The sequence below is a fragment of the Heloderma suspectum genome, chromosome 15 (assembly GCF_057233095.1).
Source record: "Heloderma suspectum isolate Gila_16-S chromosome 15, 16-S_ref, whole genome shotgun sequence".
Classification (NCBI taxonomy): Eukaryota; Metazoa; Chordata; class Lepidosauria; order Squamata; family Helodermatidae; genus Heloderma; species Heloderma suspectum.
In genome coordinates this window covers 2,587,631-2,602,205 of record NC_139472.1, presented here as the reverse complement: position 1 = coordinate 2,602,205, position 14,575 = coordinate 2,587,631, and the positions used below count along the sequence as shown (strand labels likewise).

General features: G+C 48.7%; 1 protein-coding gene across 1 annotated transcript; it reads right to left on the bottom strand.

The window, feature by feature from the left end:
- Positions 1-6,119: 6,119 nt before the first annotated feature.
- Positions 6,120-9,995, bottom strand: KLHDC7A (kelch domain containing 7A). Its single transcript, XM_084822183.1, has one exon. The coding sequence runs from the start codon at positions 8,999-9,001 to the stop codon at positions 6,338-6,340; it is 2,664 nt and encodes an 887-aa protein (XP_084678309.1). The 5' UTR covers positions 9,002-9,995; the 3' UTR covers positions 6,120-6,337.
- Positions 9,996-14,575: the final 4,580 nt, after the last annotated feature.

The window sequence follows — 14,575 nt, the reverse complement described above, 5'->3', positions numbered from 1 at the left end:
GGGAGCAAAAAAGAGAAAAGACAAGAAAAAAAGAAAAGCACAGAATAAAAAATCACCGCACCTGGTCCAGAGTCCTTGGCCCAAATAATAAACAAACAGCGGGCCAGGACTGTGCTTTAATGACCTGGCTGATTGTATTTCTGACACCCGCGTGCCTTAAACTATGGTGTTGCTATAACCCCCGGGAAGACAAGAGGTGAAATAGCATCAGAGAGAAAGTGCTCTTTCTCCTTAACGATAGCCAGTGAATCAAGTGCCATTGGCAACTCTCTAGAGCAGGTCAGCCAGGAGCCGGAGCATAAAGAGGAGCGCTTGCACCAGATCCTGCGCATATTTTACCGCCGTGCTTATTCACTTTCCGTCCCAGCGTTGGGCAGATTTTAATTAAATCGTCATTCGCTGGGTTGTTACTCTGCCTTGGACGCTTTCCAAATGGTGGTGTTTGTTCCAAAAGCGTCACAAGGGGGACATGTTCCCTCTCCCCCACCATCTTCTCCCGCCCCCCCATGATTCAGCATCCACGCTCCCTCCCTGCGGTTTGCCAAGGTTCATCTTCTGCAAATACCGCTAATTATGTTTGCCTGGAGGCACGCCAACCTCCCCGATAGCATCTTTTCATTAACACTGACCTCGCCGCGCTTGCAAGGTGCTGGCTGACATTCTCAAAGTATTTCCTTCATGCTGGAAGGCTCTCCATTCTCGCGGGTGGCATTTATGGTACCAGCCACCAGAGATCCAGTGGGGAGGGTTGGGGTGGGGACTGGTGGTGACTAAACCAGTCAGTCGTCTGGAGGGCCAGGGTTCTAGCTAAGCACAAAATGGTGCTGGACTGCTGGATTTCTTTCACTTGCACCAAGGAATCGGCTCCAGGGCTGGAGATCCTAGACATTTGGTCAATGTTACATTGCTACTATGTTGTTACTACAAGGTTTTTGCTGGCAGTAGCACTATTCAAAAAAAAATCTCCAGAGTGATGCACAACAAAGTAAAGTGTCCTGCTCTTTCCAACAACAGGAGCACACCAGCAAGCCTGTGCCTGGAGATCTGGTTCCATCTCTAAGTCCCAGCTATGGTGGAAGCTTGGCTGATGGGGGGAGGGGAAGGGCCTTCTCTGTGGCTTCCCCTAAATTGTGAAATTCTTGGTCATGTAATGCCCAGTTGCTCCCCTCCAGTACGGTGTTTTGCCATATGGCAAAAACGTTCCAGGCAGCTGTCTGTTTGATCAGATACATTTTTATCAAATGTCTCTGTTTCGTCTGCTGCATCTGTATCTTTTGGATGTACATTTTCAGGTAAATAAAGCTCTAATAATGAAAGAGGACTTGTGTCTGTCTGTCTGTCTGTCTGTCTGTCTGTCCATCAGCACCATAGAACCAAGACCACGAAACCTAGACACCTGAAACCTGGCATGCATACCCAAGGGACCTTACAGATGTGCATCTGAGGGATATGCTGTTTTTAAAATGCATTAATTGGTTTGTTAATTAAATATAACAAGCAAACAAATATAAAAAGTAGGCTTTTAAAAAAATATTTTGCCCTGACCATGTATCTGAAGCCTGCAGCAACACCTTCAGTCACTAGGTGACAGACTTCCCTAACCAGCACATAGTTTTGCAGTCCGTAGAGTTTGAAGCCAGGGGAGAATAGGAGGCTGAAAGACAGAGGTTTAAGGCTTCTCCCTCCCATCTACTGTAGGGCAGTCCCCGCCAGGGGAATTGAGTGGACAGACCCCTCCCTCAGAGGGTTATAGGGGTGAGCCATGGCACGGGCTGTGCCCAGGGGTGCCAGCAGGCATGGCTTCACTCAGATAGGGTGAGCACAATGTGTCCAAGTCTGACAGATTTGTACATTTTCTTGAAGGCTCTGCTGTATCGAACTAAGGGCTATTCCAATCTGTGTGCAGCCTGGCTAGTTGGCTGGTACTAGTTACTGTTGGCTGGTACCTAAATAAAATAGGCTGTTATTCTCTATCATCCTCTGTTCTTATTATTTCCCTGGCTTCCTCTGTCATAGTGTTCCACTACCTCCTGAAAACTAGGGGAAATTTCATAAATTAATTCGGCAGAAAAAGAATGCGGATTGCGGAATGCGGAAGGGAAGGGATGGTGGGAGAAAAAAAAAATAGCGAACCACCTTGGGCCTGTCTTTCCCACAACGAACTGCCACCATCTTTGACAGACAGACTGCCTGTGAATTACAATTACACCATGTTATTGAAGTGGAAATCCTTCCCAAACATGTTGTGTTTGCCTGGGCGCTGTGGGAGCAGGCGCTTTGATATTCCTGCCGTAATTGGCTTGACATTTTAATGGGAGCGGCTCACTTAGCACAGCCGTATTCCTGTATGATTTCCCTATTTATTCTTGTTTTGAACTTGTTTGGGCATGCTGAGTACACACACACACCATAAGAGTCAGGTAACGGGATTTCATTAGGATGTTAAACTGTTGTGTGAAGCTGGAAGGGTTAGTGGGTCACCTTTTAGATAAGCTTCCCTCAACCTGGTTGCTCTCCAGGTCTGTTGGACTACAGACCCCATCATTACCAGCCAATGTTGGCTGGGGACGATGGACACTTTAGTTCAACACACCCAGAGAGCACCCATTTTGTGGGGAGGTGTTTTAGATCATTGTAGCCTGTGGGCAAGGTGACCTCCACAGCAGGAAACAAATTAGTGGAGAATGCGTGGCCAGAAAACAGAGGGCCATCTTGATCTGAATACATGGAATCGGAGGAGCTTTTACCCAGCACATAGCTGCTTCAGTCCATGCAACCAGTGCTGCAGCTGGGAGTCTGTAAGCCCCAGTGGGGAGCTTGCAGCTTGGCTCCTGAACACAAGCTGAGCAGGGGGCTGTGGAGAAATCCATTGAGCCCCAAGAGGGCCGGATTTCCCCATGCTGAACATTCCTGGTATTACTTCACTTATTTCAAGATATGGAAAGCCAAACCTACTGCGTTTGAGGATCCCTCCTGCTCATTCCACTGACTAGGGGCCTAGTTTTCTGCCCCAATAGTCCTACCTCGATGGCACCACTGAGCTGTCTGTAAGAAAAGGGGTGCTTGATGTTTGTTTAGATTAAGTATGTGCATACAAGCAAAACTTGAGTTCATCAAAGTTCTCCACATTCCACCTCCAAGCCCATTCCATCTCGGGTCTGTATCAGGATGTAATCTTTGTTTTCCTCTTTCTGCACGCATATTTTCATGCATACTTTTTCCAAATGTGCACATCAATTATGCACATCTTTGAAACATACCCATTCTTCTCCCATCAACTGAAGCGTATTTGTGCACATCTTCGAAAAGCACACATCTTTCTATGTGCATTTTTCAAATGTCCACAAATTATGTTGCAAGCTTGGAAATGTGCAGACCTCTGCTGCAGATTGCATCTGAGTCTATGTTCGGTCTGGAAGGTGAGAACTGGGTAAACCCTGATCAAAACTCAACTGAAACAATTTCTCCTGCATCCCTAGTATAGCTGGACCTTTGAGCTGATCTTCTTTAGAGAAGCAAAGTCAGGTGTCTTCAGGAGCATCCTGGACCCCTCTATAGCTTAAAAACAGCAGCCATTTGAAATCAGTACTCTGGATGAGTAATTGGTGGCACTTTGATGAAAATCCATTCTGAGACACTAGGATGTAAAGTGCATGAATGATTATGGCAGGTTATGGATCTTAATTATCCAATTTCAGTCACTTATAGTAATGGAAGAACCAGGGGCATGAGGGTATGCAGCAAAAATGTAGATTGCGGCATGCAGTACAGGGTTTTAAAGGGCCCTTTTTGTTGCTGTTTATTTTTATTTTATTTGCATATGCAAGCCCTCAGGAACAAACAAACAAACACCCATGACCATTTAATTAAATATAGTCATTAAAAGGCTGCAGAACTGCTGCTGCTTGTCATCTGCAGTTACTACCACCACTGCTATTGGCTGAGTTTCTGTGACATCATGGAACGTTCATAAAAAAAATAATAATATTCCCACCTGCTTGGGAGGGGAAACTGTTAGCAGTGGAATATGGACAAACACTGCAGGGTTCTCTGAGGGAAGCGAGAGAGTTGTTATTTCTTGTTCAGTGGGGGCATGGGAAAAGAAATCCTCACTCATTGCCAAGGGACAAACTGATCTGGGGAAAAGTAGAAAAGGGTATGGAAGGCTGGAAGACTGTGCAACTCAAGGGGTAGCACCTCCCTCGTTAAGCTTGCAACTTTATTATTGACAGCAAAAACAGAGCTTTGATTCAATCCATCTTCCAGCCAGGTGTTTACAAGAGAATCTGTGATTTAACAAGCATTAATTAATTGAGCCCATCATTTCCAAGGAGGCCATGACAGAGTTTGTGTTTGAATCCGGAAGGGGTGATGCTGCAGAGCAATGCGCAAAAGCCCATTATATTAAGGAATGCGATTCTGCAGAAAATGCATGTATGAGGGAAAATTCTGTATGAAACTGCATTCACGAGGAGGGGTGCACTCCTAAAATGTGTGCGACGTTTTGTGGGGGTTTCAAAAGAATACACAGATTGATGTGGAAGCAGGACAACATGAGCTTAAGGCTGGAAAAACGAGACACTGAGAAAGCTTAAAGGAATGGGTTCGTTCATCCCTACGTGCCCCTGCATTTACACAGAACCCCCAAACAAACCTCCCTGCATAGTCCAGAACCAGAAGGCTTATTCCGAATGCCAGCTCCATGTTTTGAGCAAGACACCCTCCATGTCCCCCCTCTCTCGGTGAGCCTGCTTTCTCACCACCATGGTCCCCAGCAGCTCTTGCTCCTCCTCCTTTTCCTCCTCCTTGCTTGCTTGAGCGGCAGAGAGCAAGGAGGCCGCGCCGTCTCCCACTCCTCCTTCTCACCAGCACCGTTGTCTGAGAGGCAGGGGAACAAGCCAGTTGCAGTGGGGAAGAGGAAGAGTGGCTCCAGCAGGTCCTCTTCAGTGGAGTGTGGGCCCTTGGTATGTGCCCAGCCATTCCTACCCTTGGTGCTGGGCCTATTAATTCCCACTGGAACTCCTTGTGGATGGAAGGAGATGTTGTTTTCCTCCTTCTCCTATGACACAAGAACTCAGGGCCATCCAATTAAATTGATTGGCAGCAGATCCACTACTCTTGTTTTGTTTACTCACAGAACATAATTAATGTATAGAATTTGCTGCGACAAGAGAGTCAGGGACGGCCAATAAAGTAGACAGCTTGAAAGGGGGATTCAACCAACTCATGCAGGGGAAGAGGTCTAGCAGTGGCCATAACTCCTCACTTCTCAAAAGAACCTCCCGGTTCAGACACAGCCTGTCTCTCACTACTAATTGCTTGGGTGCAACAAGGGGCGGGGAGTGCTATTTTATATTTTATTTATTATTATATTATTATATTATATATTACGCCCTGCTTTTCAGCTTCCCAAAAAGATCTGGTTGCCCTCTAGATAGGCCTTTGGTCTGATCCTGCAGGGCTCTATCCTATGTCCTTACATCTCCCCCCCCCCGCCCCCCACTGAAAAATGTGCAACACATTAATCATCGGAAGATTAGTTCCATACAGGAGGGAAGGGAATTACTCAACCATAGGTTGAGCCTCTAAAGCAGGGTTGCAGAAACTCAGGTTACCCAGATGGCTACACCCCCTCCTGTGGCCACACCCCCTTCCCCCATCTGCCAATCATTTGCTGGTTTCCCAGATTTGGGCAGGTTTTCCCCCATTCTAAAAGGCTGAGGTGCCTCTCCCAAGGTTTTTGTTACTGGCAGTGAGAGCTTTAAGGCACCATCCTATGCATGTTTAGACAGAAAACAGTCCTACAACTCCCAGCATTCCCCAGCTAGCATGGGATTTGTAGGACTTTTTTTCTGTCTAAACATGCATAGGATTGTTCTTTTAGGCTACAATGTCCTGGTATTGTTGGTATTGTTTGTAATTTTGGCTCAGCCCCACCCACCACTGGAATGTGGCCCCCGAGAGCTTCCCCAGAATGGAATTTAGCCCTCAGACTCAAAGAGCTTCCCCACCACTACTTTAAAACATTGCAGACAATGACCATGCACGGGCAGGATCATGCCCTCCCCATTCTGTGGCATATGCCAAAATTTGCACTTAGCGAGGCCTGCCTTGGCCACCGTCCAAGATCCCAATGGCTGTGTTTAATTTGCATGCAAATTTACAAGGATTTAACTATCTTAAAATAAACAGATCCTGCCAACCAGCTTGTTGTTCCTTCTCCCTTGACAGATGTGTGGAATTTGGCGAGCAGGAGGAGACCGTCATTGGTGAACCAGTGGAAATAAGCAGCGTTGCCTCCCCGGGCCCCCGAAAGGCTGTGCTGCCTGCAGTCGCATCAGACCCTTGTCTGAACTGCTTCCCTGTCAGGCAGCATGAGGGTAACAGGGAAAAGGGTTCCTCTCGGGGAAGGGAAGTTTTGCAGCTCCTTGGTCCCGAAGCGTGGCGAGACGTAGTCTGCCAGGAAGCAGAAGTTGAACTGCCGACTGATGCAATAGACAAGATTGTCCACGACAGCACATTGGAAGCAAGCCGGGAAGGGAATGGGGTGGGTGGCGCATTCGTACCAAAGCTTGGCCCGAGCACTGCAGCGATAGACGCTGATTCCCATGGACCGGTTCAGGTCAAAGCGGTAGATGAAACCGTTGGCGGTCACCATCTCGGTTGTCCTGTCTTTGCTTCCTCCAGTGAGGCTGACCTTCCAGGCATCCGACCGGCTGACATACCTCAACAGGATGTAGCGCAAGGTGCCACCGGTGACGTAGATCTCCCCGTCGCACACGGTGGCAGTATGGGCCACGGCAAAGGTGTCGTTGGGAAGAGGGGCAGCAAAGGTCCAGCGGTCCAGTCGCGGGTCGTAGCGTTCAACCGTGAACAGGCACTCCCCACCGATGGCATAGAGGCAGCCGTCCAAGGTGACCAACTTACAGTGGGGTCTTGCTTGGTTCAACGGACAGATCTCCTGCCAAATGTTGGTCAAGGGGTTGTAGCAGAAGACCCGGTTGGAAGGTCTCTGGTCCTTCCCTCGCCCTTCACATCCAGCCACCACAAAGAGGTAATTAAACATGCTGCAGACGGCCGAACCCCTGGAGACAGCTTCGAGGGGCAAATGCATCAAGGGGCGCCAAGTATCCTTTTTGTCATCATAGTAGCAGACTCTGCTCGCAGGAGGGGTGTGAATCTGTGAGGTGACATCCACCACGGTCACATACTTCCTTCCCCGCATCCTCCTTTGCAGGATCAGGTCTCTCTCCATAGCATTGAGGCGACCGTAGATGGAATGGGTCCTGAGCACCTGGAGATAGTTGTCACTCATGACCTTGTAGGCTGCCTCACGAAGGCCCACCAGTTTCTGCTTCTTGGCTGCGCACAAGGCCTCATAGCAGTTTCCCAGATCTAAGTGGATGTTGATGGACGATGCTGGGCTCAGCGGGATGTGGAAGAATTTGGCCCCAGCCACGAGCTCCACTGTGGGTTCCTCGCTGGTGTCATTTGGGAGGCTTTGCCTAGATGCCACCAGTGAAGAAACAGAGCTGGAATGGAGGGGGCTGAGAGCCTGAGTGTTGCTGCTTGCTGATCCAGTTGCTGGAGAAGCGAATCCTTCCATCAACATCTGAAGTTCTGGGTTTTCAGCGATTTTGTGGAAGCTCTCCTTCCGGCTGAAGCCATATGGTGCTCCTGGAGGCTTCTGGGCCTGATGTCCTCCAGCAGCAGCCTTGTTCCGGTCTTCCATTTCCACAGGTTTGGAATCATCCTGTGTAAGATGAAGGAGAGCTTCAGAAGATGGAGCTGGGACCTTCATATGGGCTGTTCTATTCTCATTTCCTGTGGCTGGTGTGTGGGATGGCTCTTGACCCAACGACTCAGAGCTGTTGTTGGGCATGCCACCTGCAAAGAGTTTGCAGGGTGGTTGAGTGGCCGGGCTGGCATACGAGGGATTTCCCTTCGTGACTGACTGGGAGATGGATTGAACGTAGTAGTCATAGACTTTGCCTCTCAGGCTGATGGCCGGGGACTCAAGTTGCCCATCCCTGGACCTCTTCTCTTGAACCAAGTTCTCCTCCACCTGAACTTGGGCGACAGAGGAGAACGTGCACATGGCGTAGGATCTCCTGCTGCTTTGGCTCATCACTACACCCATGTTGGACGTGGCATGGAAGGACTGGATCCTCTCCTGCCCGGTTTGGGTTTCTTGCCTCTGGGCTAAACGTCCACTTGTGTCTTCTCCTCCTGGAGGTCGGCTTTCCCCTCTTTCTAAGGCGAATCTGTTCTTGCTTCCATGGCGAGGGTCTCTCCCTGCTTGCTCGTCATGGGCGGCAAGGCAAGATTCAGCGGCCGGGGCACACTCAGCAGCCCAGCTCACCCCCTTCTGGCTGCTGTCGGAACCACAGCAGTCCTCCCCTCGGCTGCGGCTGAGCAGACCCGGAGAAGGCGGCCTACTCCCTGACTCCACCGCAACAGTGCCATCTGTGGTCCTCATACTGTCTCTGTCGCTGAGGTCAGCTTGTGAAGCGCCTTTTCCCTTCTCCTCTGGTGCCGAGCATTTACCATCTGACTGCAATCCAATCTCTGGATGACTCATTGCCTCCATCTTCTGTTCTTCCTCCTCCTCCTCCTCTTTTTTCTCACTCAGCTCTGTGCCAACAGGTGTGCCTCGCAGCCTAGACTTCCCCACGGCGGCAGGCCCACCCAGCTGCACAGGTGGGCCGGCTGCTCTGCCATTTGGCTCTGTCCCCTTCCTACTGATGTGTCTGTGCCTCAGTTCCACCACTGGTTCCTCCCTCTCCGTCCCAGCACAAACCTGGAGCTCGTTTTGCCCCGTACCCTGGCCAGCATCAGCTCTTCCATGGCCACCTCCCTGGGTGCTGCTGGCTGACACCCGAGACTTATAATACCTGTACGCCAAAGTCAGCAAGAGGAGTGCGGTGGCTGAAAGAGCCAGCCGCCCGGCCAGCTGCATTGAAGGTGGATGGTCCCCGCTTACCTCGACGCTGGAGAGCATTCTTCCATATCATGCCGGGGCTCAGGAATGCGAAAAATCCGGGATTAATAATTGCCAAGCAGGGGCCAGCTCCAAGCAGATAAGACCGCTTCTCCCTCCCTCCCCTCTCTGGAAGGTGACTTTTACCTGTCGACAGGTAAAAAGAGAACACTGTATGCTTCCTGGCTGGTATCTTGGCTTGCCAGGTGTCTGCTTACCGTAGGAGGTTTGCATATTTGAGCAAGGTGGGCTGGGCTGAACACAGGTGAGGGGAAAAAAAAGTCAGTCAGCCAGGAAGACAAGCCAGAGTTCCTCTCTGTGAATGCATTTGTGTGTGTGTGTGTGTTATTTTATTAACCTTTGATAAACAAGAGCAGCTTTGGAAGAGTATAAGGAAGTAGAAAGAGCAAATGGGTGTGTGGGTCTAAAAATAGATTTCCTAAAGCTGTTATGAGGTAGCTTGTCCCATGATGGATTTATCCCCCCACCCCACCCCACCCCTCATCCTGGCTCACTTTTCAGACACTGCCATTAAAGGTGCAATTTTCTGAATGTTCCCTGGGCGTTACATCCCACGGTATCCAATAGGGCTTTACTCCTGGGTGCATGTGCTTAGCATTGCAGTTGAAGTTATCTGTCACTGAATTATATTTAAAATCCCACATCTTCAGTTATGCCTCTGTGTCACTCCAGAACAACAAGGTCTTTTATGTGCCGGTTTGTGGCATTTCTGATTGCTTTGAACTCCTGTCTGGCTTTGAAATTTGCAGGCCATTTGTTCATTCCATCTGGCCTTTTTCCCCCCAAGCAGCTCTTTCCAGGAAAGAGATCTTGGGGTTGTGGTGGACAGCTCAATGAAGAGGTCAACCCAGTGTGTGGCTGCTGTAAAAAAGGCAAACTCCATGTTAGGCATAATTAGAAAAGGGATTGAGAATAAAACTGCCAACATCATATTGCCCCTATACAAATCTGTGGTGCAGCCACACTTGAAATACTGTGTCCAGTTCTGGTTACCACACCTAAAAAAAAGAAAGAAAAAGATATTCTAGAGCTGGAAAAAGTGCCGAAAAGGGCAACTAAAATGTTCAAGGGGCTGGAGCATCTCCCCTATGAGAGAAGGATACAAGTTACAACAGCTGGGATTGTTTAGCTTAGAAAAGAAGAGGGTAAAGGGAGGCATGAGAGAGGTGTACAAAATGATGCATGGTGTGGAGAATGTGGATAGGGAGACATTTTTCTCCCTCCCTCAAAATACTAGAACCTGGGATCATCCTATGAAGTTGAGTGGTGGGAGATTCAGGACATATAAAAGGAAGTCCTTCTTCACACAGGGCATAGTTAAACTATGGAATTTGCTACCCTGAGATGTAGTGATGGCCACCAATTTGAATGGCTTTAAGAGGGGGTTGGACAAATTCCTGGAGGAAAAGGCTATTGATGGCTACTAGTTTTGATGGCTCTGTGCTGCCCTCAGTACCAGAGGCAGTGAGCCTAGGTACACCAGATGCTGGGGGACCCTTGGTCTGATCCAGCAGGCCTCTTCTTACTGTATGTTCTTATGTTCTTAAGTAGCATATGCAGTCATGTCCTCCACATTATTCTTATGAAAAACCCTTTGAGGTAGGCTAGGCTGAGAGAGCATGACTTGGCCCAAGTTGGCTCAGCAAGCTTTAGCAGGGTTGGCATCAAGGGTGGGCCTGGTCAGGCACTTGGTGAGGGCCCACACTCAGCAGGATCTCCTAAGATCTCCTAAGTAATATAAATACAGGACAGCCCATCCACCCCACAGCCAAAGGAATACCCATCACGCACTTGGACAGCTCAAGCATTGCCCTATGAGTTTTCAGTGATCTGGGGAGGCTGATAGTAAGCAGGCTGGCTGATTCTTTCCTCCCTACCCCTTGGTCCTTACACAGGGCCGGCATCAAGGGTCGCCATGCTCAGGCACTTGCTGAGGGCCCCCATGCCAGTAGGAGCCCTCTTCCAAGAGCCCCCTGGAGGTGCTCCTCCTGGCCATCATCGCAACCCCTCCCTCTGGCCCAGGTCGCAGAGGTGAGGAACAGGAGCAGGAGACGCCGTGGCCTCCTTGCTCCCTGTCTCTGTTTGCCAAGCAAGCAAGTGGTGGAAATGAGGAGAAAGAGGAGGAGCAGCTGGTGACCATGGTGGTGAGAAGGTGAATTTGCTGAGGAAGGGGGCCCACGGAGGGGGTCTTGCGCAAAAAATGAGCCAGCACCGAGTTTTAGGGTTGACCCAGGTCTTGAACCCGGGTCCTTGGAGTCCTAGCCCAACACTCTAAAAATGCAACACGCTGGCCGTAATGAAGTCTCCACAAACAGAGCTTGAGCAGCATGGGGCAGTCCCATGAATGTTCCTGCATAGACACGGGTGGAGATGAGGCATGATTTAAACCAGGAGCGGGGAACCTCTGGCCCACGGGCCAAATGCCTCTCTGTCCAGGCCCCCAGGCCATGCCCCTTCGCTCTGGCTTATAGGTATTATTTACTCCTTTCTATTTTGGCCCCATCTACAAAGCAAACACTGGTGGAAAACTTGCATAGACTGGGAAAGTAGAAAACCTGGATGCAAATGCCCTCTTCACCCGTTGGCTACTGAACAAAGATAACTTACATCCATGGCTAGGGATGGACCCCAGAAGGCCAAATTTGGATGCCATGGGGCAGATTTCACCTGTGGATTTGGTTCATCCAAGTTTCAACACCCCTTGGATGGACAAAGCTGTAAATTTCACTTTCTCCCACATTCATGTTTTTTTTTTAAACCCTCAAGTTCTTTCCATCCCCAAAATGAATAAATTTGCCTGTTTGGATAAATCTGTACTGAAATTGAGCTGAAACGAAATTCCCACCCATCTTGTTGTTGTTCAGTCGTTCAGTCATGTCCGACTCTTCGTGACCTCATGGACCATAGCATGCCAGGCCTTCCTGTCCTGCGCTCTCTCCCGGAGCGTGCTCAAGTCCATATTCATTGCATCAGTGATGCTATCTAGCCATCTCAGCCTCTGCCGTCCCCTTCTCCTTTTGCCTTCAATCTTTCCCAGCATCAGGGTCTTTTCCAGGGAGTTTTCTCTTCGCATTAGGTGGCCAAAATATTTGAGCTTCAGCTTCAGTATCTGTCCTTCCGATGAGCACTCAGGATTGATTTCCTTTAGGGTTGACTGATTTGACCTCCTTGCAGTCCAGGGGACTCATAAGAGTCTTCTCCAGCACCACAGTTCGAAAGCATCAATTCTTCAGCGCTCAGCCTTCCTTATAGTCCAGCTCTCACAGCCATATGTTACTACTGGGAAAACCATAGCTTTGATTAGATGGACCTTTGTCGGCAAGGTGATGTCTCTGCTTCTTACTATGCTGTCTAGGTTTGCCATAGCTTTCCTCCCAAGGAGCAAGCGTCTTTTAATTTCATGGCTACAGTCACCGTCTGCGGTGATCTTGGAGCCCAAGAAAGTAAAATCTGCCACTGCTTCCATTTCTTCCCCTTCTATATGCCAGGAAGTGATGGGGCCAGATGCCATGATCTTTGTTTTTTTAATGTTGAGTTTCAAACCAGCTTTTGCACTCTCCCCTTTCACCCTCAACAAGAGGCTCTTTAGATCCTCTTCACTTTCTGCCATTAGGGTGGTATCGTCTGCATATCTGAGGTTGTTGATAATTCTCCCGGCAATCTTAATTCCGACCTCTGATTCATCCAACCCGGCGTTTCTCATGATGTACTCTGCATATAAGTTAAATAAGCAAGGCGTCGCACCCATCTGCACAGGCCCAATTCAATAGGTATGGGGATTCCCAGCACGGAGATGCCCATGTTGTAGCCACCACCTGCCATGTCACTGGTAAAGCCTGTCAGGAAAAAGAAGAAGCGTCAACCCTAAATCAGCACTGCAAGCAGGGTTGAAAGCACAGATATTTTCAATCCAGACTTTTAAGAGTTAAGCACTGCCCTGGATGGACAAATCTGTCACTTTCAGTTGTTCCCAGATTCGATTTATAAAAAAACAGAAACAAAACTCAAGTTCTTTCCATCTGAAGAAATGTATAAATATTGGTAAATTGAAAATGAACTGAAACAACATTTTTGCCCATCCCTATCCACAAGTATGCAGACTTTGGTTCTGGAATGTGGACCCGGACAGGTTTCAGCCGAGGTAATATGGACCTGGATAGGAAAAGGGTTTCCCAGTCTTAACCTTCAGACTGCTGGACTCCGGGTTTTTTGGCTTTCACTTTCTTGCCTCTGAGTGTAAGAAGTGAGCCCAGAGCCCCGCCCCGCCTGAAATTCAGCTGGCTGCTATTGCTGCCTGAACTCTTATAGATTGTCTTGGGTTAAAGGCCCTGGATGCTTTCGTGCATGAACGTTGCCACTCACACACTGCATCATGGTGGGTTTATGATACAAAGGGCTGCTGTTTGGTGGTAGAGCTTACACACTTTGCATGCAGGAGGTCCCTGGTTCAATCCCCGGCATCTCCAGTTAGGACTGGGAAAGACTGAATCCCCGGAGAGATGTTGCCAGTCATTGTAGACAACACGGAGCTAGAATCCTAGAATTGGAAGTGGCCAGTTTGGCCATCAAGAGAGTCCCTCCATCCCCAGTCAGTGCAGGAGTCCAGTTTAAAGCATCCCTGAGAGATGGCCATCCAGACTCTGCTTAAATACCCTCAAGAACGGAGAGCCCACCACCTCCCTAGTTGGTTGGTTCCATTCTCTGACAGGTAGGAAGTTTTCCCTGATGTTCAACCGAAATCTGCCGTCCTGTAAATTAAACCCATTATTTAGTGTCCTACAGTCTTGGATGATGAAGAACAAGTGATGGCCCTCTTTTGTGTGATGACACTTTAGGGACTTGAAAAGTGCTCTTGCATCACCCCTCAGTCATCTCTTTTCAAGACTGAACACACCCAGTTCCTCCAATCTTGTTTCACACGACGTAGTTTCTAGCCCTCTGGTCATCTTTGTTGCCCTTCTCTGAACTTGTTCTGATTTATCTGAATCCCTCTTAAAGCGGAATGTCCAGAATTGGACACAATATTCGAGGTGAGGTCTGACCAGCTCAGAGCAGAGTGGAACTATTACTTCCTGTGATTTTGAAACTATACTTTTGAAACTAAACTAGATGGACCAATGGGCTGTCTCAGTCTTTGGTAGCTGCCCATGCCTATTTTTACATGTTTAATACTACCTTTTGATCCTAGTTCTCAGGGCAGCTTATGACATATTTAAGTTTGTCAGTGCGTAGCATTCCTTTCATTTCCACTTTCAGGCTGTGAGTGCCGATGTTTATGTAGCCAAAACAGCACTATCCAGGCTTGAGAAGGGGATATCACCAGGCTTGGTGGATCCCCAAAGTTTGCAGTAGTTCAAAAAGGTATTCAGATAACAAACCCTACTTGAACCACCCCCACTTTCTTGTGATTGATTCTGCCCTGGGGTCCATTTTAATTAGGAGAATTTCTGGAATTAATTCTGATACTGGAGTGTGTGGGGGGATGTCTGTCGCTGGGAAATCCAGTCTTTTTAAGGGAAATCCAGTCCTCAGTGGAGTTCCATGATGGGTATGGCTCAATTTGTGTTTGTGAGC

Bases quoted from the DNA above. Each gene is read 5' to 3' on its own strand.
- KLHDC7A (XM_084822183.1), bottom strand. From the start codon at position 9,001: ATGCTCTCCAGCGTCGAGGTAAGCGGGGACCATCCACCTTCAATGCAG.